Below are 27185 nucleotides of genomic sequence, written 5' to 3' on the forward strand. Positions count from 1 at the left end.
CACAATTGGAGAAAATACCAATTTTGGCTTTCTAATTTCTGGCAGCTCCTCTACTTTGAAGTCTGATTCTGTTTCAAACCACATTTCTTCGTGCAGTCTTAAAAAATTAGGACCATCCCACCACAATCTAAAATCCTTGGATTGCTCTGGTTCTATCCCTCTTGATAAAACATCCGCTGGATTTATCTCTGACCTAACATGTTCCCAAGAATTTTTATCCGTTAACCGTTGAATCTCCCCTACTCTATTCGCTATAAAAGTTTTCCATTGGCACGGTTCTCCCCGTATCCATGGCAATGCTATCGTGGAAGCCGTCCAGAGTCTTATCTTGGTAAACCTAATATTTAAAGATTTAATTACCTCTTTAGTCAATTTTGCTCCTAAAAGAGCAGCACATAGCTCCAGTCTTTCCAAACACGCAGACTTCAAAGGAGCCACCCTAGATTTTGAACAAACTAAATTTACATTATCCATACCGTTAAAATCCGTTGATTTTTCCCAATAAAATTTTCGATTTATTTTTAATTCTTCCAGAGCCGTCATTTTATCCTTGAACCTGCTCCAGGACGAGTCAAGTTCCTGAGGTAATGATTCATCCCATCCCAATTTCATCTGCCACAATGCTTGTACTATTAATTTTTCCCTTATCATCACTGGACTACCTAGGCCCAGTGGATCGAATACTTGAGCTACGACCGATAGAAAGCCTTTCTTATCTTTTCTTGTACCAATCGTGATTCTAAAATGCAAAACATCTTCCTTTGAATTCCATAATAATCCAAGTGTTTTATTAATCCCATCTTCCGCTAGATAATGTTCTACATCCCCCGCTGAATTAGACTCATCCTTAAGAACCACTGGATGATTTGACTTCCATTTTCTTAATGGAAGACATCCTAAATCCAAAATACTACTTATTTCCCCTTTTAACCTTCTAGCTTCTTCGACCGTGTTTGTACCCGTTATTATATCATCCATATAAAAGTCACGAAGTATAATTTCACTTGCCCTTTGATATTTATCCTTATTTTCCCCAGCTAACTCTAATAAGCATCGAACCGCTAAATAACTAGATGAAGCTAACCCGTAGGTGACCGTGTTCAACCTATAAACTTCTACTTCGGTTTTCGTTGAAAATCTCCATAGAATTCCCTGAAATTCCCCGTTTGGATCATAAATCAAAATTTGCCGGTACATCTTAGCTATATCAGCAACAATTACTATAACATGTTCCCTAAACCGTAACAAAATATTAAATAAATTGTCCTGTAATTTATTACCCGTCATTAAAGTATCATTTAGCGAGATTCCCGAATCGCTAACCGCAGAACCGTCAAAAACAATCCTACATTTCTTAGTGATAGAAGAATCCTTGAACGCCCCGTGGTGACAAAGATAATGAGCCGCATGTGAGACTTGATTCTCATCCTCAATCTTGAACATGTACCCTAACTGGATATATTCCTTCATAAAATCATTATATTGCTGCTTCATGACGGCGTTCCTTTCTAATTTCCCTTCCAAATGACTAAATCTTTTTAACGCCGTGTCATAAGATTGGCCCAACTTATCCACATTATCCTTAAATAGATATTTCACAATAAACCTGCCTTCCCAGTTTCTTTCCCTAGAATTTTCAAATAATTCCTCACATCTTCGTTCTTCCGTTGTATGAGGTGTAGCTTCCTCACATTCATCCAAGCTCCAAAACCGTTCTAATTGTGCTTCAATATTTTTATTTTCCGTAAAATTGCAACTTCGTTTTTTGTGCTGGGCACTAACCCCTGGTATTAGCCCCGATACAATCAAACCCAATTTGGTTTTTTGAATAAAAGGTCCCTCTTTATTCAACTTGAACCGCCCTGTACAAAGTAAGTCCCAAAATACAGTTGCTCCAAGCAGCAAACTTATTTTATTTGTTTTCCAAAACTCAGTATCTGCTAGAGTAATATTTTCCGAAATTTTAAAAGTATTTACTAAATCTATTTTATCAATGGCTAAGAAACAACCGTCCATTTGAAAACTATTACATTTAGACCGTACCGTTAAGTTAACCGAATCCCTTATGCTTGTGCAATTGTACTCTATCCCTTTTACCGGTATATTTACTTTAAAGGACTTTAGTCCTGTCTTTTCCCATAATTCTTTAGTCATAAAGTTTGATTTTGAAGCACCGTCTAATAATGCTTTACAGTCACTTAATTTTCCCGATTTTTCCATTATTTGTAAATGTTCCGTAGATAATAAAATCTCCCTTGAATCCGTATTTTCCGATATCCTCACCGATTTGTAACTGTGAACAAGATCCTGTTCACAAGTCCGCGTACCTTCTGTATTCCCTTGAGCCTTCGAATTTTCATTATAATTATTTCCCGAATTATCCGCTGTGTTAACAGTGCTTTCCCTATTATTGTTATTACCCGAATTAATCCGATTTGCCGTATTATTTGCCGTGTTGTTATTATTAACCTGATTTCCCGTATTATGTGCGGTTTTAGCAGTGTCTTCCCTATCATTATTATTACCCGAGTTAATCCGATTTACCGTATTATTTGCCGTATTATTATTATTAACCCGGGTTCCCGTAACCGCATTTCCCGCAGTCGTATGTTCCGTAACCTCATTTTCCGTAACCGTATTTTCCGTAACCGTATTTTCCGTAACCGTATTTTCCGTAACCGTATTTCCCGTAAACCGTATTTCGTAACCTGTTCCCGAAAAAACAGGTACCGTATTATTATCCGTTTGTGGTGTCCCGCGACTAGCCACATTTGTATTTACCGAATCCGAAATATTTCTACCGAAATTCCCTGAAATATGTGGCAGAATATTATGATTTCTACCACAAGCACTGCAACCTGGCATAGTACAGCCTTCTACCCTATGATTCCGCCTTTCCGTTTGAGCCCGATTGTCCCTATTTTTTACCAATGCTCCTCTTTCCGTTGGAGCCCGATTATTCGTATGTTTTAATAATGCTCCTCTTTCCGATGGAGCCCGATTTTCCGTGTTTTTGCTAATACCCGCATTTTTAGAACCATCGTATGAATTTGGTAATTTACCCTCAGCTAACGCAATAATCCTAATATAATTATCTTCGAAACTAACCCTTTCATCTAATTGTTTCCCTGAACTGTCTAATATTTCAATTTTTGACTGAATGTCTGCAAATTTATCCCAATTTTCTTCACATTTCGATTTCCGAAGACGTAATTCTATGAATTGCAATTCATTATCCCTTATATTATTTATAAATGTTTCAAACCGGCTTAATTGACCTTTAATTACACCCCTTCTAGCAACTAAATCTGTTAGATCACCCATTATAAACCAAAAATAATTTATTAAAACCAATAATTATTAAATCAACCAAATGTATTATCAAATTAAATTCTCAAATTTTAAACTCCGGAAATACAAGTAATTAAAATCAAAATTTACTACCTATGACAAATGAATAACATGCAATAAACACAGACCAAATTATGCTGTTTTTTTCGAATGAAATTAAGGAAAATATAAATAGGATATTGGCTCACCCACTGTTAATTTTATTATCGTCGTATACCATGCCGCTATTAGCTGAAACCTGATCCGCTTATTCCAACTGCCGTCTTTATGATCTTTGTTTTCCGTCCGTTGAACTTGTAAAGCAAAACACTTAACCGTCTTGAGTCCCACTTGTTGACTTCACCCAATTTTGAACGAAAACTATTCACTTATTACGTCACCGTCACCACGTTGACGATGTATGTATGTTATGGCGAGCACGCCACTGTGTGTGTTTATATTTCAATATTTAGACTACGTGACATGATAAACACCAACGCTTGTAATTTCGCGGTGTCAGCGAAATGTTCATGGACTATGAAAGGTTTTAAGAAATATGTAGTTTGTATTCATTAATTTTTAGTATCGTTTTGTATCTCTAACTGTTAACATCTCAATAAATTTGTGCATTTCCTTCAGTAGTTACGTTACTCAATTCTCCAACGAACACACCACATTTTATAAAGTATAAGACTGGCGCAGTTAGTAGAAATTTCCAATTAGAAAAAGTAAAGCCTTTTTTTTCTAATCGATTTTAATCGTTAATTGGGAAATTGGAGAATTAGTGACTTAGTAGTTGAGTTCCGAGTGTAAGGCCACGAGGAAGGAAAACTGAAGGAACCCGTAAGCAACTTGAAGAATTCCAAGTGTAAGGCCACTTGTTGTGTAAAGCCACAAAGCAATTCGGAAGTTCTGGAGAGGCGCAACTAGCAACTTCGTGAAATCTTCTCAACCACCAGCTTCAGTGAAAAGCCACTCGACCCTGGAAACGGTGAAGCATTTCCACAGAAGAAGCAACTACATACAGTTTAGAATTTCGACCAGTTCCAGTATACAGCCACTTGATCCAGAAGGTACAACGTTCTCTTCCCGTTCCAGTGTAAATCCACCTGATCTGAGACGCTACAACGTTCTCGACCCGTTCCGGTGTAAGGCCACGTTCTCACGGAAGTACTTGAGGTTAGTCGAATTATAGTAATTTTGTATTTGTTTTCATTTTTTTATTTACTCTGTTTCGCTATTTTCAAACTTTTAAGATATCATATCTAGTATTTGCATTTTTTTTTATTTTTTTATTTGTTTAACTTATTTTTTGTTAATATAATGGCAACTAACGACGTAACAGCAAATACGTCCATAATTTCCGCCAACACTTCTAATAATTATATTAATAGTGACAAAGCTATCAAGCTTATAAATGTTTTTGATGGGTCTTCTTCAAAATTACACTATTTTATAGATTCTGTTGATTTCATTTTTGCAAAATTTGACCCAGCGGAGTTACAAATTTTTCCTTTTATTGTAAAAAGCAGGTTAGAGGGAAAGGCTCTTGATTTCATTGGCTCGAAAGAATTTTCGACATGGCAAGAGATAAAAAATGCTCTCCTTTCTCAGTTTGGTGAAAATTTGGATTTGCAGTGTCTAAATTTTGAGTTATGCCATTTTAAGCAACGTTCTAATGAAAAACCGGTAAATTTCGTTGATAGAATTGAAAAACAATTGATAAGAATCAGTAAAGTTATCAAATACGATTCAAGTTTGAACAATGTTGAAAAAAAATGTTTAAATAATTTTCACAGTAAGACTGCAATTCTGACCGCTATTACGGGCATAAAAGAACCTTTGTGTCAAATGCTTCGTTCTTTAAATCCCAGTTCGTTGATTCAAATTAAGCAAATTTTAAACGATTATGAAAACCAACAATATTTCAAACAAACAAATGACAATTTTTCTAAATTAAATATAAATAATGACAATACAATTTCTTCAAGTAATGCAGGTACGCAAAAAACATTTTCTGCGCCCGGTTCAACAAATCAATCGATAAATCCAAATCCACCAATTAAATTAACCATTCCAAAGTGCACTTTTTGCCATAAATATGGACATAAAGCAGAAAAATGTTATCGTAAACCACAATCTCACAATGTTGTTCATAATACCTATTGCGACAACGACAGTTCAGAAAACGAAAAAGACATAGAAATCGAAGTTGATCAGGATTTTTTAGAGCAAATTCCGCTGACAACTTTACAATTTACCAAGTAGCAAATAAACCGCTTCTTTACGCGCATATTAAAAATTTAAATTTAAAGTTATTAATCGATTCAGGGGCAGCTATATCAATATTGAAACCAAGTAAAATTTTAGACTCTTATCAGTTTAATCATGAAAATTTTAAAATATTTGGTATTAGTAACGAACCAATTCAAGTTACAAAGAGCGTAAACTTTAAATTATTTTCGAGTGTTGAAAAATTCTATATAGTAGACATAAATTCTCCTTTTGATGGAATACTTGGTTATGATTTTTTAGAAAAGAATAAATGTGTTATTGACTTTGGTTTGAATACTTTATTTGCTAATCATGAGGAAATCCCATTGTTTTCGTCTGATCGGGAACATAATATATTTAGTCTAAATAATATACACGAAAATCAAGTCCGAAGTAATGTTATCGACTCAACTGAAAAAATTGATACTATTATAAGTAAACTAAAATTAGACCATCTTGATGAAAGATTACAAACAAAGATAAAAGATATTCATGTGAAGTTCCAAAATATATTCTCGTTACCTAACGAACATCTAACTTTTAGCAGTCGAATAAAACATAATATCCGTACTAATCCTGAAAATGCCAGTCCGATTTATACTAGAAATTATCGGCACCCTCACGTTCATAAAAAAGAGGTCAATAAACAAATAACAAAATTATTAGAGCAGGGAATAATTCGCGATTCTGTCAGTCCTTGGAATTCGCCATTTTTTATTGTCCCCAAAAAACCTGACGAAAATAATGTTCAAAAATGGAGGATAGTAATTGATTTTAGAAAATTAAATCTTATCACGGTTGACGATAGATTTCCTATCCCGAATATTAGCGATATTTTCGACCTTCTCAATACCTCTAAATTTTTTTCTACAATCGATCTGGCGTCGGGTTTTCACCAAATTCCCATGAATCCCGAAGATATCGAAAAAACAGCTTTTTCCACAGAAAACGGGCACTTTGAATTTACTAGAATGCCGTTTGGGCTTAAAAACGCTCCTAGTACCTTTGCTAGAGTGATGAATGACATATTTCGAGAGCACATAGGCAAAACATGTTTCATTTATATGGACGATATTTTAATTTTTAGTAATACCGTCGAAGATCATCTTAAAAATATCGAAATAATTTTTGAATTAATACAAAAAAATAATTTAAAGATCGAACCTGATAAATGTAAGTTTTTAACGGATGAAATAACTTTCTTAGGTCATTTATTGACACCGGAAGGTATTAAACCAGACCCGAAAAAGATTCAAGCTATTTTAGATTTTCCAGTCCCGCAAAATCAAACTGAATGTAAATCATTTCTCGGCTTATTTGGCTATTATAGGAAATTTGTAAATAATTTTGCTGATTTAACTAAACCTCTAACGGGTTTGTTGAAAAAAAATATAAAGTTTCATGTTACACCCGAAGTAGTGGAATGCTTTGACAAATGTAAACAATTTTTGACCTCGGAAAAAATTCTGGTTTATCCTAATTTCTCTAAAGAATTTATTTTGACGACCGATGCATCGAATGTCGCTGTCGGTGCGGTTTTGTCACAGATGTCCGATAACGGTGAGGATCGACCTATCGCTTTTGCATCGAGAACATTAAATGAAACTGAAATGAAATATTCCACTACAGAAAAGGAATTATTGTCTGTTGTACACTTTACAAATTACTTCCGTCCATATCTATTTGGAGTTAAATTTCGATTAGTCACAGACCATAGACCACTTATATGGCTTTTAAATTTAAAAGATCCTAATTCTAAATTATCACGATGGAGACTGAAATTAAGTGAATATAATTTTGATATTCAGCATATTTCGGGCAAAGCAAACAGAGTTGCAGACGCTCTGTCAAGAATTCGATTAAACCATGTGCATCAAAAACAAAATGAATATACCGAATTTGAGAATGTTAAAACTAACTTAGTTTTAAATAATTTTTCCTACTCTAATGAGCAAATCTTAGACGTTAACAATAAGAGTATTTTATATCTTTACGATGAGAATGACAGAAATATAAATCATTTCGAAATTATCAATGATAATTTTCCCACAGTTGGTGACTCGGATTTTGAAAAAATTTTAAAGTTATATAACGAAAATCGTAGTAGAGAGATTAATATAGTTAAAATTAAGCCACACCATTGCCTTGAGAATTTTAATACTTTGAAAAAACTAGTATTAGTCCGAAATAAAACTTATAGCATACCTTATTTTGAAAGCAATATTTATTATAAAATGCTCAGTTTCCTTTATCCAGACGTTAACTTTGTAATTTGTAAAAATATCGTTACTATGCCGCCTGTAGAAGATAGGCAAAGGATAATTTTCGAATATCACAACGACCCGAGTAATTATCACAAAGGAATTAATGAAACTGCAGACAAAATTCGACAACTTTATAAATGGAAAAATATGTATAGAGAAATAACCGAATTTATTACTTTATGCCCTACTTGTCAACTCTCAAAATTTGATCGTAGGAATCGTACTCAAGGTTTAAATGTAAGGCATTCTCCGGAGAAACCATTTGAGGCTTTATCTGTAGACCTGTTCTTTTTTGATAAACAGAAAATGCTCACCGTTATAGATAATCTAACAAAATTTGCGCAAGCGTATATTTTAACTGATAAAAAACCAGAAACGATAATTAGTAAGTTAAAAAATTATTTTTCGCTTTTTGGCCTTCCTAAGACGATTATGTCAGATCACGGGGGCGAATTTAATAATAAAAAGATACAAAGTTTTGTTAATTCGTTGAATATCGAATGGCACCTTACCTCGTCTGAGTACCATGCCTCTAACGGTATAATTGAGCGTTTCCATGCTACCATAACAGATACTTTGCGAAGCTATCTTTTAGAACATAACCAGTGCGACTTAGAAGATGCACTTTTAGTCGCTATATACTCATATAATTCTAGTAAACATCATTCAACATCCACTACCCCCTACAGTTTAGTATTTCCATATAAAAATGATAGGGAATTTGATGAAATTTCGTATAATAATCAGTTAGAAAATATAAGGGAAAAACAATGCGATCAAAGGAAAAAGCAAAAGAACCGTTTTGATAACTTAAGAACGAGTAACTTGGAAGTAAAGTATAAAGTTGGAGATAATATTCTCTTAAAAAGACCAAGAAATCCAAATACACCAAAATCGATATTAAATACAGGACCATATGTTGTTCTGGAAGTCAATGAAACCAATAAAACTCTAAAAATTAAGTTAGATAACGAGGTTATTCGAAAATTTCATTTCAATAATGTAAAACCATTTTATGAGGTTATTAATTAAACGAAGTTGAAGTGTAACACGGCAAGTAGTAGATATGAACTTTCATTTTCCATATTATAAATGAATTTAATCAGTAATAATTGCAACATATAATTCGATTACCTCGTGGTACACTTCATCTACGGCCTTCTCTCAACAACAAAAATAGAATGAGTTATTGCCGGTTGGTTTCTTTGTTTCATGTGGCCCTACCTGCCCTGTCCGGAGCATATCCAGAGGCTCTACACTACAAGCCCAAAACTTCGAAGCTGCAAAGAGGCCCTTCTTGGACACCCCAGCTTCGGTTTTCAGGAGGGAGGTGTTATGGCGAGCACGCCACTGTGTGTGTTTATATTTCAATATTTAGACTACGTGACATGATAAACACCAACGCTTGTAATTTCGCGGTGTCAGCGAAATGTTCATGGACTATGAAAGGTTTTAAGAAATATGTAGTTTGTATTCATTAATTTTTAGTATCGTTTTGTATCTCTAACTGTTAACATCTCAATAAATTTGTGCATTTCCTTCAGTAGTTACGTTACTCAATTCTCCAACGAACACACCACATTTTATAAAGTATAAGACTTGTATGTCTTAGTGTAATCTAATTAAAACTTAACAGCTCCCTTGACCAATTTACATCGGCACTATAGCGAAATTTGATCCGTCTCGAATGGACCAATGTTTAGGATGCCCACGTGCAACCTTGTGTTCCCAAATGAATAAAACTGCTGACTAAGTGGACTGTATATATTTTTATTAACTAAGACATGTGTGAACTCTTTGAAGACAACAAACAGACTAACTAAAAAATGAATATGTCGCTAATAAGCCATATATGCACGCAGGCAGGGCCGTCTCAGGACATTTCATTAAATATTGCAGCGAACAGTTTACACTACTGAATAAATAATTGAATAACCTCTCAAATGAGCTATCACACGACCTCTATTCCCATTTAAAAATATCATCGATTACGTCTTCTTGCACAGGTGGATGACATAACTAGTATGATATATAGGTATGCCAAATTATTATAGTTTAAAAATAAAAATCAACCTGTTTCCGGATTTATCTCTACATGAATGAATTTATTCCAGCCTCAACGTCCTCAATCTAATAATGTGCAATTTTTAAGAGGCAACAGTAGCCCGTCATCAATATAATTTCGGGAGATAGTATCATACCATAGCCTTTTTTGAAAGTTCTGCGAAACTTTGGCAACAATGGGAATATTTGACATTATCCAAGATCAATAATTGTGACAATTTACTCATAGCAGCGGTAAATGGAAGTAATAGACAACAATTTTATTATTAGTAAATAAATATTTATAGAAATAATCCAAAATAGGTGAAAATTTTAATAAAAGCGTAAGAAAAATTGAAATTTTAAACTACTGATGATATTTCTAGAATCAAAAATCCTCCTCAAACTTTATGTACTCGCATTATAATTCGAAACATTTTACGTAAGATATACTAACCTACAAACCTCACAATAATTATTAATAATCTTTTTTTTAAATAGTCTAACAACTTAGTTTTATTACACTAAAATATAATAAATTAATTATAAATAAACACTACTTCCCTATGAATCAACACTAACGAATTCTTAAATTAATACACTACTGCATTGAACAGATATCGATACAGATAACAGAACAGATAAGAATCGTGTAATTACACGTGCAAGAAATCTGACGCAGGTATGTCAAAATGACAGTTACTATTTCTCTATGTTGCCTAATTAGGTATTAGTTATAATATGTTCGATTTCTTGGTAGAAATAAAATATCTTAGTAGTTCCAATGTGACACAAAATCTAGGTATGGGATACAAAAGTTTATTTGAAAAAAGTGTAGTATTTTTTTGTTCTTCTTAATGGCGGTACAAGCTCGTATTTTTAATATTGTATTTAATTATAGAGTAGGTAATTTCCACATACTAACATATTTCTCAAATTCGGCTCTGTACCGCCATTCTTTACTATATTACGAAGGTATGTGCCAAATAGCTCGACAAAATATTCAAAATTAAAGCCGCAATCTCGGAATGTGTTCTCCGTTTTGATGACGCGTTACTGTAGCATCTTAAACATAAATTTAAATGTACCAGGTGTCCCAATAAGAATGGCTCTCGGCCATATCTCAGGAACCGTTTATAGTACAGCTTTGAGAAAAAAAATTATAACAAAAGTTGCCTCGAGAAAAGCCTGGAAATTATTTTAATAATTGTAGGTCCACCGATAGAGGGCGCAATTGAATATCAAAAATTAAAAAATCAAAATTTTACAAAATTTACCTAATGAAAGGGCACTGGATATCCAATCATCGTATTTTTCATAAAATTCTGCGCATATTTGATTTCAAAAGTTTAAGTCTACCTTTACAAATAAGAGGTGGGGGTAAGTGGGAACCTTCTTATGAAAAAATGGCTGTAAGTCCGGTTCTGCTAAATCGAATTTTGCATACTTGGTCTTGTTGAAAACAGCTCTTTTTGGTCAATGTAAGAGTCTTATTTTCGAAATAGTCTATTAAATATTATGCCAGCTAATATGCGTTATTTAATTATTTTCGGAAATCTAGTTTTCTTTGGAGAATATTACATATAAGTAGGCATTTTAAAACCTATATTACAAAACTAGACTAAATTAGTAACATAATACCGAAAATCGCATGTCGATACCTTTTTTATATCTCGAGATATCTTAAGAAATGTGTAACTTTTAAACAACTGTTAATGTCACCGGTAAACGAAAGGTAGCGTGCTATGGAAAAAACAAAGAAACATTTTCCAGATGTAAACGTATATAATTAATTAAAACAACAATAAGACAAACAGCACTATAAAATATTATAACAAAGAAATAAAAGCAACTACATACTTACTTAGTGACGACCTAAATGTTCAAATTGTTACCCATAATTTTCGATGTAAGCATTAACTCTTTCAAGAGTACATTGAACAGCTATCTCAATTTCTACTTTCGCAATGCTTTGAATGGCGTTTCGTATTATCTAGATTCTAGATCATGTTTTCTCGAGTAGTGGGCCTAGCGGCAAAACAAAGTCTTTAATCCGTCCCCATAAATAAAAGTCTAAAACAGTTAAATCTGTTGCTATTTAATCTACTCTTGAAAGAGTAAATGCTTGCACCGAAAATGATGGGCAACAATTTGAACATTTAGGTAGTCACTAAAACTAAGAAAGTAGTTGCTTTTATTTCTTTGTTATATTTTATAGTGTTGTTTGTCTTATTGTTGCTTTAATTAATTATATACGTTTACAGCTGGAAAATGTTTATTTGTTTTTTCCATAACACACTACTTTTCCTCAACCTCGTTTACCGCTGACGGTAACAGCTATGTTTAAAATTTATATATTTCTTAAGATATTTTAAGATAGAACAAAAGTATCGACATGCGGTTTTCGGTATCATTTTGCTAATTTGGTCTAACTTTATAATACAGGATTAAAAATTTTATACTTGTATTTAATATTTTTCAAAGAAAATTAGATTTCTGAATTCCACTAGAAGAAATCAACTAGTAGAAGTTCAACTAGGACTTCCACCAAACAGAAGCATAAGGTACAATGAAGATGATTTAAACTTTGTCTTGCAATATTAAAATTAATTTTTATGTTCTTCAAAAGCAATGCTCAATAAGGTTGTTCTTAAGATTATGTTTGACGTTTTCTTTATATTTAAATTTTTATTTTAAGTGCTACTTAAATTATGTAATACTTCAAATCAAATAAAAGAGCTATCTTTAATATTTAATAGGATGTAATAAATTTAAAGAGATTAGATAAGTGATTTATATAATTTAACATATTTCTTAGTCTATAGATTTATTTGGTTTGTTTAATACAGGATGACAGGAAGAAATAATGGTGATTATTTTCTATATTGTGAAACGAAATACCGACAATAGACTACCCTAGCTAATTGAAATACCATTCGAAAATAATATTTCAACCAATTAGGATAGTTATCGTTCACCCTAGCTTAGCTCAGGCTCTCAGGGTGTGTGTTCGTCTTGTCCTAATTTTAGATAATGAACAAAACAATATTTTAACCAATCATGTTTATTGTTCATAAAGATATATACTCTGGGCTAATTAGCAAAATTCATGGAAAAGTTATTTACCAGCAATTTTATTGCTGGAATCGAATTATAAGATCCTATATATTAATAATATAGGTATGCAAAGTCCGCAGATAGTATGCTACTTTTTTTATAAACAAAATGGCGCAGACAAATCGTATTTTTTTCAATTACTGCTCTATAACTCCGAAGATTTTAACTTTACAACCAAAACACCTTAATAAAAATTCACCGCAATTAAATTCTGCATAGAGATATGTTTTTCACGATTTGCTCCGACGAAAATTTTCCTCGGAAAATGCGGGTTTTCCTAACAAAACTCTAATTTTCAAATAAAGTTTTAGGTAAGTAATTATTAATCAATAATTAAATAACTTAGTGACATCAAAGCTTTCTTGGTATAGATTGTAATTCCAGAAGCCGTTGAAAATTAAACGAATAATTTAGCAACAATTCAATTGATAATTAACAAATTACGATCACAATAATAACCAAAATAATCATGATACATTGATCAAACTTATAAAGATTATAAAGATGAGATGCTTATTTAATATTTTATCGACAAAATATAAATTTTTCTTTTTTTTTGCATAATCTTTAAATTTTGAAAAAAAATAGTTATAATACGCTGGTCTAATTAGTAAAGTACAAAGAAAGGTTATTTACCAGCAATTTTATTGCTGGAATCGAATTATAAGATCCTATATATTATTAATATAGGTATGCAAAGTCCGCATATATTGTGCTAATTTTTTTATAAACAAAATGGCGCTGACAAATTGTATTTTTTTCAATTTTTGCTCTATAACTCCGAAGATTTTAACTTTACACCAAAAACACTCAAATAAAAATTCACCCCAATTTAATTCTGCATAGAGACATGTTTTCCCGATTTGCTCCGACGATAATTTTCCTCGGAGATTGTGGGTTTTCCCAACAAAATCTCGAATTTTCAAATAAATTTTTTGGGCCAGTAATTATTTATCAATAATTATATAGCTTAGTGAAATAAAAGCTTTCTTGTTATATATTATAAATTCAGAAGCCGGTGAAAACGAAACGAATATTTTAGCAACAATTCAATTGTTAATTAACAATTTACAGTCGCAATAACAACCAAAACAATCATGAGACATTGATCAAACTTTTAAAGATTATAAAGGTGTGATGCCTATTTAATATTTTGTCGACAAAATATAAATTTTTCATTTTTTTGTATAATCTTTAAATGTTTAAAAAAATTGTTATAAACAAATTAACATTTCTCAGAAATTGTTTATTATATTCTAATTTAAAAAAATACTTAAAATGCGTATTTCACAGGTGTTGACAATAAATGCTTTAAAAAAATTTTCCAATCATTTGCAAACAAGTTATGAAACAGCAAAATAAATATACCAAATCTCCGTTGTTTATAATTTGTTTTATTTGTTTCAAAGCTTAAAAGTGAGTCTATGGTACAACCTCATTACTCACAAAGAATGTCAAAAATTAGTGCAATGGTTATATTTTAATCAAAGATTAAAAATACTTTTTTTTAATTTTTAGCGCAAACGTAGGCCTGATACAGAGTCGGAGCTAAAATGTTCACTCGAAGCGACTGACACTCAGCATGCATTATTTATTAAAAGTGTACATCACGCGGCCGCTCGTCGCTTGGAGTGAAAATTTTAGCTACAGTACTGTGTTACTCTACTTTCGCGCGTGTAAATTACAAAAAAATATATTTATAATCTTTAATTAAAATATAACTATTAAACTGATAATCGATATTTTTTTGTAAATAATTAGCTTGTACTTTAGACTCACTTCTACGCTTTGAAAGAATTCTACGAAAAAAATAAACACAGTAGTAATCATATGTTTACTTTGCTGTTTCATAACTTTTTTACAAATGGTTGCAAAAAGTTTTAGCGCATTCATTTTAAAGATATTTAAAATGCGCATTTTAGCTATTTTTTAAAATTATAATACAATAAAAACTTTCTGAGAAACGTTAATTTGTTTATAACTATTTTTTTTAAACATTTAAAGATTATGCAAAAAAATAAAAAATTCATATTTTGTCGACAAAATATTAAAGAGGCGTCTCATCTTTATAATATTTCAAAGCTTGATCAGTGTACCATAATTATTTTGGTTATTATTGCGACCGTAAATTATTAATTAACAATTGAATTGTTGCTAAAATATTCCCTTAATTTTCATCAGCTTCTGTAACTATAATCTAAACCAAAAAGGCTTTTAAGTCACGAAATTATTTGATTATTGGTAGATAATTACTTATCTAAAACTTTATTTGAAAATTAAAGATTTTGTTGGGAAAACCTGCATTTTCCTTGGAAAATTTTCGTCGGAGCAGATCGAAAAAAACGCGTCTCTATGCAGAATTTAATCACGGTGAATTTTTATTTAAGTATTTTTGTTGTAAAGTTAAAATCTTCGGAGTTATAGAGCAATAATTGAAAAAAAAACACGATTTTCGTGCGCCATTTTGTTTATTAAAAAGTAGCACACTATCTGAGGACTTTGCATACCTATATTATTAATATATAGGATCTTATAATTCAATTCCAGCAATAAAATTGCTGGTAAATAACTTTTCCCAAAAATGGCCTATTCTCCGATAATCAGCCCAGACTAATAATAAAAATGTGACTTATTAAATGCATTAACCAATATATTCAAATTCTTGCCAAAAACTAAAAATTTCTGGATTCTACTTATGGCTTTTGGTATCTGGTTCGATGGTAACTTCTTGATGTTGAATGGTACTGCTGTTTCTGCAACTGGCGCTGTGGTTCTGAATGCTGTATTTCACCAGGCCTACGGATGTTGGTCGTTGCAGTCTTGGTGATGTGGTTGCAGTCCAGATGACATGGTCCTCGTGGTTGTATCCCCGGCGATAGAGGATTCTTGAAGCTCCCGGAGGGAGGATAATCTTTATCCCAAAAACCCAAGAGAATATGGTCTGATGAAATAGATGGACCTTATGGGCTCATCTCTTTAAATAGATTAATTCCCCCTCCCCATTACTAATTGTCACCCTTATTGACATGACAGCTTAAAGTATGAGTAGTTGGGCAACCATGTTCCGTATTGAAAGACAGATATCTACAGAGTAAGAATGTATGAAGTACGTTCCGTATGATGATTTATATTTCAGATGAAAATAGAGATAGGAAATAGAGGATAATAAAAGAGAGCGCCAACGAGTTTTTAACGAAGAAAACAGCTAAAACAAATACAAGAAAATTATTACTAATGAAATATTAAAGGAAATAAGATAAAATAATCATTAAAAATAAAATATCAAAGATGTGACGTTTGTAACGTTACAATTGTATGTGGCAAAAAATATTAATTTTTGATAGTTAAAAAAATGGTACAGTAGACGGTGCTGTAGACTGTCGCGATGCTTTTTCTACGTTTTCTGTATTTTTGCTTACTTTTGACGATTTTTTTTTACGATTTTTTTTTTAACACAAAGGTCAAGCTTTTTTTAAACACTAAAATAATGTGATGGTTTTCCCCGAAAAGTGTTTAATTTTTTGGTTATTTCACGTTAAAATATTCGATTTGGAATTTGACGAATAAAAACCTACTTTTCATTATACAACTCTGCTTCTACGGGGCCTACCCTACAGACTTCATACATACTAAAAAAAAACATATTTAGATGATAAAATACTTTTTGAGCTATTTGAGAAAAACCGTCTAAAAACTTGTTTTTTTTTTGTTAAAAAATGAACATATTCACTCACAAATAATTAAATAACTATTGACTTAGTGAAAATACTTTATAGAACAAAAATTATTTAGGGTTAGTCAGTTTATCCACCTCAGGACTTATTGTGAACGTATATTTTTTATCTCCGAGAAGGGGTGAAACTCATACCCAGGACAAAAAGCGCACATCGGCACAATAGCACTTTTTTTCTTTGACATGTTAGCTGTGTGTATGCCAAATTTCATGCCAATTCTAGGGGTTTTTAAAATTCGGAGCAAAAACCGTCGACTACCTATACATATTATGCTTATGGTAGAAACATTGTTTATACCACTGACATATTTAAAGTTTGTACCATTATTTAAATTTAAGATTAAAAAATTAGGTAATGCGTTATGTGTAACTCATGTGCAAGTGGCTAAAAATCTAACCTTCTTTGTTTAATGTAAAACTAACTATTTAGATAGGAAATAAGTTACTATTAAATTAAAAAAAATAATTTTATTAACGTTTCGACGCCCAAATCGGGTGTCGTTGTCAAAACACAAAATACTACTAAATTAAACAAAAATGTTGTTGCTTAGTAAAAAGAGAAGTTGCTTCAAAAGAAGAGTTGAGCCAAGAAGAAGAAGAAATAAGATTAACAAAAGAAAACGAAAAAAGTACAATTGAAACAGTGTTATGCGAAGAAGAGGTATGTGAAAACCAGGATGCAGAATACACGATAAATAATTTATTTAATCTGACTCATTTATATCGGCAATTCAGACATACAATGAGCACGTAAAGGTTGGAATAAATTCATTTTTTTGAGAATGGACGATTTTGAAAAAAAATCCCAAAGCAGGTCAATTTTTATTTTTAAATTACGATTTTTTGGCATATATATCATACTAGTGACGTCACCCATCTGCGCGTGATGACGTCATCGATGATTTTTTTAAATGAGATTAGGGGTCGTGTGATAGCTCATTTGAAAGGTAATTCAATTCTCTATTCAGTAATATAAACATTAACATAATTATTTATACAGGGAGTCCAAAAAATATTTTTTGGATTAAATTTATTGACATAAAAACGAGAATGTATGTAATTTATTTAATTCAAAATACATTTTACTGCTCTCAGAAAACAGAAGAATATGTTTATTTGAAAAATAATCATGGTTTTTCGCTTAAATTAAATGTTTGGGGCTGCTTTAATATTGAATTTAAGCAAAAAACAATACTTAAGTATCTGCCAAATAAACATTTTTTCCTGTTTTCTGATAGCAGTAAAATGAATTTTGAATTAAATAAATTACACACATTCTTCTTTTTATGTCAATAAATTTAACACAAAAAATTTTTTTTTGGACGCCCTGTATAAATAATTGTGTAAATGTTTACATTACTAAATAGAGAATTGAATTACCTTTCAAATGAGCTATCACACGATCCCTATTTTCATTTTAAAAAATCAACGATGACGTCATCACGCCTAGATGGACGACGTGACTAGTATAATATATATGTCAAAAAGTCGTAATTTAAAAATAAAAATTGACCTGTTTCAGGATTTTTTTCCAAAATTGTCCGTTTTCGAGAAAATGAATTTATTCCAACCTTTACGTGGTCATTGTATATTATACATTTTAAATTAGAAGACTTTAAAATGATATTGCCAATATTTATGAGTGCGTTGGTGGGACGACTTTATTGAAAGATAGTTCATTTGATTACATGAAAGCAACCCCAACTCAAGAATATCAATAAAAATGCCACAAGGCAATAGCTTTAGAACAACATTGTAAAATTACTTTTTTTGATGCAGCCTGACTGCGACAGTAGTCGCGATCAGATTATAGTGTAATGTGTAGTATGTGTGTTGAGTAAATGTCTTGTTACTTAGTAAAGTCGATTTCATTGTCATTATAAAAAGACGCTTAATGAACCCGAATCCGAATGTCTGCGGTCCCTCAAGTGAGTGGGTTAGTACCGATCCCACAAGGATAGAAAACTGCTTTAACTAAATATGTTTTGATGGATCTATATTTTCTATTTATATCTGATATTCCAAAACTTGATTTTACTAAAAAAATCTTCTTAATACTTGGTAAAAGTGTTTCAAAAATAAACTAAAAAAAGAGTTATCAAATAACTTACCTCGTCAAATTCTTGATGATCAAATCCGGATGTTAAAAATGTATACGTGGAACATATATCTTTAAGAGGAGATTCTTTAGCACATACCAAACCTACTAAGGTGTTTGTAAGTGGACTTTGACTAAATTCATGAATATTAAAAATATTAACAAGTGTCTGAAACAAGCAAAAGTAATATATAAACAAAAATATGGGATAATAATATCAGTTTAATAATTATTTTCTATCTATGTAGTCCATATTATCCATTTTAGGACGAAGGTCTTCCCTGCTTGTCTTTATTTGTGTGTCCTGGGCTAAGTTCATCCATTTGGGACCGGCTTGCCTCTTCAAGTCATCAACCCATCTCATCTATGGTCTTCCTCTATTTCTTTTGTATTCGTATGGTCTCCAGTGTAGCATTTCCTTGTTCCACCTACCGTCTCCGTGTCGGCTGTTGTGCCCCGCAAATTTCTATTTAGATTGGGCTACTTTTTCTCTTGCATCCTTCAACTTTGTAAATAAAGTATTTCAATTATCTAGCATTTTCTCCTTTTTAACATTAGTTCCTCTATTTCCTCTGTAATAAAGGTTTCTTTTTTGTTGGTGTTTAGAGCCACTTCTTGACAGCTTCGACTACAGTTTCTGATACTAAATATTTTAATATACTTAAAATCTAGTGTAATGGTAAGTTTCTAGCGAAAAGAGTTTGGATCAAATGGATAGGTTATTCTGAAAACTTAGTCGTAATTATTCTTCTTCTTGATGTGCTTATCCGTGTCGAATAGTGGCGATCATCGTGGCAACCTTTACCTTATCTGCAGCAGCGGGGAAAGCTGCAAAAATGTTGTGTTGAACCCGGTTTTGAGGTTCTTTAACCAGAATTTCTTCTTCCTGGACCTCGCTTTCCAAATATTTTTCCTTGCAGAACGGTTTGTAGGAGTTGACATCTGGATTCAGTTCGCACAATATGTCTGAAGTATTGTAACATTCGAGATTAGATAGTGGTCAGCACCTTTTGGTTCTTCTTCATTCATCTGAGGACTTTCTCATTTGTGACTCGGTGAATCTAAGGAATTTTAAGTATTCTCTGATATAGCCACACCTCCAATGCTCTGCACATATCTTCGTTCGTTCAAGGTCCACGATTCAACATCATAAAAAAATACGGACGATACGTAGCTTCGCAGCATTTTTACTTTTATGCGAAGAAAGAGGTTCTGGCCCTTGAAGAAAGCCCCCATCCGATTGAAGGTGGATCCAGCTCCTCCTATCTCTTGGTTGTTGGTCAATTTTTCATTTATTATTGTACCAAGGTAATTGTAGTGCGTCACTCTTTTTACAGGAGTTTTTTGACGTAGAGTAGAGTCGTAATTATACGTTAAATATTTCGAATTTTTAGGTTGGAGTTAGACCCGACTAAGACCATGACTCTGATCCACAGCCATGATCATTTTTACTAACGCAAGATTTAGGAACTCCATCAGTACAGTTACGACACACCCTGGAGCAGATATTGAATCTGATCCCAACCCTTTAACAGCAGATGCAAGAATCAGGCTAAAACGAATAGAGAAAAAATACCAGCACAAGAATTTTACTATTTCAAATGTCAGCAAATGTAAAATCAAAAATGGTGTAATCAGTTATATAAAGAAATTAAAAACAACGGAAAATGGTTGAAAATGCTGAGAAAATATGGACATTTTATTTTGTGAACATATTATGGCCAAGACACGAGAAGAACTTAGTGAAAAGGTGAGATATGACTTGGGAAAATAGGGAGTTGTTGCACACCTGCTACATTTTAACACATACTATGCTTCTTCTGCTTCTTAAGGAATCGTTCATGATAATATATACTCTATGCGTAGTCTTACCTGCAATAAAGCCATATTGTCAGCCGCGAGTCTCAAAATAGGTGAACTCAAATGTTCCAAGTAAGCTATGGGCGCTAAAGCTGTCATCAACGCTACTTTGTCGTTATATTCTGGTCTTAAAGATGTTAATGCGAAAAACTGACTCGTACCCTGAGAGTGTCCTATATAAAAAAGTTTTTGTTGGCCCGTTTGTTTAAGTATATAGTCGATTTTGGCTGCTACGTCATATCTCCCAGTAAGCTCAAAACTAAAACAAAAATTTATTTTGTCCGATCAGAAAATCGCTTGTTAAAATCAGGCAAAAAGTGAAAAACATCATCATTTAGAACACTTGTTATAGACTATAGACACAAGACAGCCAAATATTATACATCGCGGACAATCTCCTAAAACAAAACTCTTCATACTCCATACAAAATACCCAGCAAATGCCCACACATGTCAGGTCTCATACGGGCATGGCATCCTTCATCATCATAATCCAGTCTTCTGCATCCAAAGTTGAACATAGGCCTCCCCTAATTTCTTCCAGTTTTGTTGGCCTTGGGCTTCCTGCAACCAATTCCCAGCAATTCTTTTGACGTAGTCTGTCCATCGTGTATGTGGCCTACCTCTACTTCTTCTGTCTGCTCGTGGTGTCACATTGTAATTTTTTGAGTCCACCTCCCGTCCTTCATTTTGGCTACATGGCCCGCCCAATTCCACTTCAGCCACTTCGCTCTATAACATTTGTGACGCTTGTCCTTCTTCTGATTTTCTTGTTACTAACCCTGTCTCTGAGAGTCAGTCCAAGTAGTGACCGTTCCATTTTTCTTCGGGTCACTCTAAGTTTGGTTGCCGTGGCCTTGGTTAAAGATAATGTTTCGGCGCCGTAAGTCATGACTGGAAGCACACATTGATCGAACGTCTTCTTTTTCAAATAATTTGGCATGTTGCTCTTGAAGATGTCTGATAGAGCTCCATATGCGGCCCATGCTAAGATTATCCTTCTTTGTTATTCGGCAGTTTGATTTCCCTGGCTATTTGGATTTAATGCCCTTAGTATTTATATTTATGTGGCATTCTGATGAAAACTAAATCACATACTGTTAGTTACATACATACCATCTCTCCAAATAGTCTAATTGTTTATGTTGATTACCTGGTAGTTAACATGTACCGTAATAGCAAGAAAGCTGTAGTATAAAACACCCCCTCCCCCCGCTTCTAGCTATTTTTTTTCTACCGCCCTTCTTTCCTACCCCTCTCAGCATGAAGTCCTTTCCCACCTTCCATCAGCTATACTCGCAAGATGTCCTAACCATTTAAGTCTCTTTATTCTGACGATTCTAACCTACATGAATTAAGACACGAAATAAAACGAAGTTGTTATTTCCAACGTCCTAGAACGTTGGTTATTCCTTACCTAGACGGAATAACCAACGAGCTTCTAAAATATGGAGGAGAAAGTATAACCCGAAAGATGACAAAACTTATACAAAAACAATAAAAAAGGTTCCAGACGCATGGAGAAACAGCATAATGATACAAATGTTCAAGAAATGAGACAAAGAAGACCCCAATAATAATAGAGGTATAAATCTACTGAACACCGCACTTAAGCTAACCACAAAAGTCCTAACCAACACAATCAATAAACTAACAACTTTATCAGATGAACAACAAGGATCAACAAGATCCGGAAGATCCTGCGTAGATGCCGTATTTGCACTGCCGACAAATCACAGAAAAGGCCATTGAGTACAATAAACCAGCATATCTATGTTTTATAGAGCTGCCAAAGGCTTTCGATCACATCCAAGGCGAAGACGTCTTACATTTACTGTATAGAAGAAACATACCAATCAATATTATACAAACCATCGAAAACATCTACTTTTATAATCGAATACAGTCAAAGATAAATGGAAAACAAACACAACATGGTTTATACAGGTACAAAGCGGAGTCAGACAAGGTGACTCGTTAAGCCCACTGCTCTTTAATATAATAATGGACGAAATAATAGAAGCAGTACGTAACATGGTTCATCATCATCATCATCAAACCGTACGCGTCCACTGCTGGACATAGGTCTCCCTCAGCTCTTTCCATCTTTCTCTGTTTTGTGCGGCTTGCATCCAGTTGCCGACAATACGTTTCAGATCGTCAGCCCATCTGGTTGGTGGTCGTCCTCTGCTCCGTAGTGCTTCTTCTCGTGGCCTCCACTCGACAATACGTTTTGTCCATCGGTTGTCTGACAATCTGGCGACGTGTCCTGCCCAATTCCACTTGAGCGACGCGATTCTTTCGACGGCGTCCGCTGTTTTTGTTCTACGACGTATTTCTTCGTTTGGGATTCGGTCCCTCAGGGAGACACCCAACATCTGGCGCTCCATAGCCCTTTGAGTTATGCGAATCTTGTTCACTACCTTTTTTGTGAGTGTTAATGTTTCCGCTCCATAAGTGAGTACAGGCAATACACACTGGTCAAAGATTTTCCTTTTCAGGCATATGGGTAAGTCCGATTTAAATACATAGCTCAGTTTACCAAACTCTGCCCAGGCTAATCCTATGCGACGTGGGAGCTCGCACGTCTGGTTATCTCTTCCCAATCGAATTTCATGTCCCAAGTACTTATAAGATGCAGTCTGCTCAATATTCATTCCATCAAGAACAATATTACGATTTAGCACCAGATTAGTCATTATTTGCGTCTTGTTGATGTTAATCTTTAGTCCGACCTCTAAGGAAGCGTGATATAACTTGTTCAACATTATTATTGCATCATCCATACGATCGGCTATAAGGACGATGTCATCTGCGAATCTCAAATGACTGAGCTTCTCTCCATTTATGTTGATACCATATTCGTTCAGATCTGCCTTCTTAAAACTGTGTTCCAAAAGGGTTGTGAACAGCTTTGGTGAGATGGTGTCTCCTTGCCGTACTCCTCGCTGTATACAGAATTTATTTGTTTGTTGATCAGATAGTCTTACGCTAGCCGTTGCGTTGTGGTAGATATATTTTATCATGTTAGTATAGCGATAATCTATTCATTCGACTCAAATTAAAACATTGATTTGAATAGTTGACGTAAGTTGACGTGACCTCCAACTTCACAAGCGCCACCTACGTTGAGCTTTCCAAATTAGCTGCCATTGGATGAAATGGGACTGAAAAACAATATGGTTCCAAGAGGACGGTGTCACGACGCTCACTACTCCAGCCACAACCATATTCTGAACGAAGCATTTCTGGGTGACTTAATTTCTCGTTTTGGTGATTTACACTGACCGGCTAAATCGCTTGATTTAACCGTTCTAGACTAGATTATCGCTCATGGTTACATGATCGGTCATGGTTACAGAATGGGAAACAAAGAAATCTAAATATTATGTTATGCAGACGACGCCACACTAATCGCTGAGAAAGAAGACGATCTCCAAAGATTAACACGCATCTTCAATACAACAGCCAAGAAATAATATCAGCAGAAAAACCAAAGGTATGACAACATCTAAATACCCACTACGATGTTAAATCGAAATTGATGGGAAAATAATAAAGCAGAAAACAAGGTTCATATATCTGGGAATATCCAGTTACGGAGATGTTGAAGAGGAAGTACGACAACAAAGCTTAAAAGCAAGTAAAGCGGCGGGATCTCTAAATGACTCAATCTGGAAGAACAAACATCTAAGATAAGACACAAAAGAAAGAATATATAAAGCAGCAATTAGACCTATATTTACATACACGGTGGAGACAAGACCTGACACATCTAAAACGAGACGACTACTAGAAACAACAGAGATGAAAATACTCCCACGAATATCAGGGAAACGTCTGTTGGATAAGGAGAGAAGCGAAAACATAAGAAGATCATGCGATGTGGAAGACATAAATGGATGGGTGACAAAATAGAAACAGGAGTAGAACAAACACATTAGTGGAATGGCAGAGGATAGGATAGTACGAATAGAAAAAGATAAGTCACCAAATGGACGAAGAAGTACTGGCAGACCAAGAAAAAGATGGTGCGATAACAGACAATTTAGGCGGCTAATATTGAAGAAGAAACAGGCCTTAAAGCCTAAATACAGGAAGGAAGAAGAATTCTGACGATATGGCTAATTTCTGATCTGATCTACTCTCTGATCTTTCTATTTGTTCGTTTCCTCCAAACGTCTTCATCGTCTTTTACTTCACCGAATATCTTCCTTAAAACACTCTACTCCCAGATTTTCGGCATTTTTTTTTAAATTCTTGTTCATAACTTATGTTTCGCTTCGGTACAGGACTGTGAGTTGGATCACTGTTCGGTGTAGTCTCAATTTTGCCTCTCTGGAGATGGTTTTTGCTCTTAGTAGTTTGTTTATGGCTCCGACAGTCTTCTTTCCTATCGAAATTCGTTTCTCAATTTCTTGGCTTTCTTCCCCTTTACTTGTTCGGGTTACTCCTAAATACTCAAACACCGACATATTTTTGAAGCAATACTCTTTACTCTCGTTGTTTGTGGTAGTCTTCAGTTGTGTCTCTGCCCCATTTACCCATACCTGCTTTGCTTTTTGCTCATTACTAATGCTTTTTGCTCATTAACACTACATCATCAGAAAAAGGCCAGGGCCTTTCTTCTGTTGTTATAAATTATACCTTTCGTTCGTATTCCACTCTCTCTCAACATTGCTTCCTTGAAGAAATTGAACAGTACTGTGGACATCCGATCTCCCTGCTTTAATTCTTATAACGGTTTTCAGATTTTAATACCATTGGATAGATCTGCTCATTGCGCATCTAACCATTTGTCACATGATTTAGATTTCAGTCAATCAGATGTCGTAATTCAAAAAGTAGTGACACCGTGCAAGTCGTCAACACCTGTATCATGGTCAACACCGCACAAGTCGCTCTGTGATTATTATGTTTGTACGTGAGTTTTACTGCTGAAAAGTCTAGTATCCAAGAAGTTTTTATATACTTATATCTAAAGATATAAAAGTATATAAAACACTGTATAAACACATTTGTAATATAGGTTTAAAATTGTAAATTATATGTTTATATTTGGAAAAAAAAATAATAAAAAAAATAGAAAAAAAAGAAAAAAAAATAAAAAAAAATTAATAAAAAAATAAAAAAAATAAAAAAAAATAAAAAAAAAAAATTGAAAAAAAAAGATAAAAAAATAGAAATAAAAAAAAAATTTAATTATATCAATAGGTAGAAGTTTTCCATCCGCAAGGTTCAATTGTGGATACTTTTGGCGCCAATTGATTAAGAAAAAATATATACATAAGAAAAAATATAATATATAAAACCAAACACTTTTGTTAACTACAATAAAAAAAAATGAAAAAGAAATTATAAAGTGCAGCAATTCATGAGCTCAAAATATAAACATCGGTTAGGCGAATGGATCCAGTAATCCGCAGTCATTTTTTTCAACCACACACACACACACACAAGAAGTTTTTATAGAAGATTAAGAGGTAAGCTATATAATAAAGTAATGTTGATTCATTTACGCGTATTAATATAGAAAAAAATGATAGTAAAATAACTTAAGCGGTGTTTACTAACGGTATTTTTTTATAACTTAGGAGGTGTTTCAAAAAGAAGTTTTTTTCGTCTCCTGTAAAGTTGGTAAAAATGACTTATGCGGTATTGTTAGCTAAGGGACGATTTACCTTTAAAAACAATCCACAAGAAAAAGTTTTCCTGTAGTTGGCTGTATACCATATAGCTGGCTGTATACCAAATACATTAAACAGTAAAATCCTGTATAAAAGGTATATTTAAAATCCCTCAAAAGGGCCACATCAAAATCACATAACTAGTTTTCGACTGGTTTACCAGTCATCATCAGTGCTTACGTGCAATGTACATGCTAACCACCAAGATATTGTTTAACAAAAATATGTGGGTCTAAGCCCAGTAAAAGTGGTTCGTCAAGGAAACATTGGTTTGAAATGCTACATTAAGCTAGGTTGTTTAAAATATTTAGCTAATCTGTCCCAGGTAACATCTGAGCTGTGGATGTGACTGGTTCAAATGTTGAAAATATGACGGCAAGTACTACTTTTACTGGGCTTTGACCCACATATTTTTGTTAAACAATATCTTGGTGGTCAGCATGTACATTGCACGTAAGCACTGATGATGACTGGTAAACCAGTCGAAAACTAGTTATGTGATTTTGATGTTGCCCTTTTGAGGGAATTTAAATATACCTTTTATACACGATTTTACTGTTTTTTGATTTACCTTTAAATTTTCCTGTTATAGCCCGATCAAAGAACAATCTGACCCAAAACAAAAATAAAGGAAGGATGAAAATTTGGGAGTGGGTAGTTGAAATTGTCTATTATTATATAAGAAAAAGTTTACAATTCTACACCCCCTCCATTTTACAAAAATGGAAAATACCCCCTTCGCGGGGGTTTATCTATTTATATGATCTGGAAGATTTATC

At 33.4% G+C, this 27185-nt stretch overlaps 1 protein-coding gene across 1 annotated transcript in view; it reads right to left on the reverse strand.

Annotated features, from left to right (window-relative positions):
- Positions 1 to 27185, reverse strand: part of LOC114329266 (lipase 3) — a 57498-nt gene that overhangs the window by 14614 nt on the left and 15699 nt on the right. Inside the window, exons 3-4 of the mRNA XM_028278304.2 lie at positions 20732 to 20978; positions 18873 to 19028 (exon numbers count right to left, since the gene is read on the reverse strand). Of these exons, the coding sequence (XP_028134105.2) occupies positions 18873 to 19028; positions 20732 to 20978 (403 nt within the window). The remainder of the gene's footprint in view (positions 1 to 18872; positions 19029 to 20731; positions 20979 to 27185) is intronic.

The sequence above is a fragment of the Diabrotica virgifera genome, chromosome 1 (assembly GCF_917563875.1).
Source record: "Diabrotica virgifera virgifera chromosome 1, PGI_DIABVI_V3a".
Classification (NCBI taxonomy): domain Eukaryota; kingdom Metazoa; phylum Arthropoda; class Insecta; order Coleoptera; family Chrysomelidae; genus Diabrotica; species Diabrotica virgifera.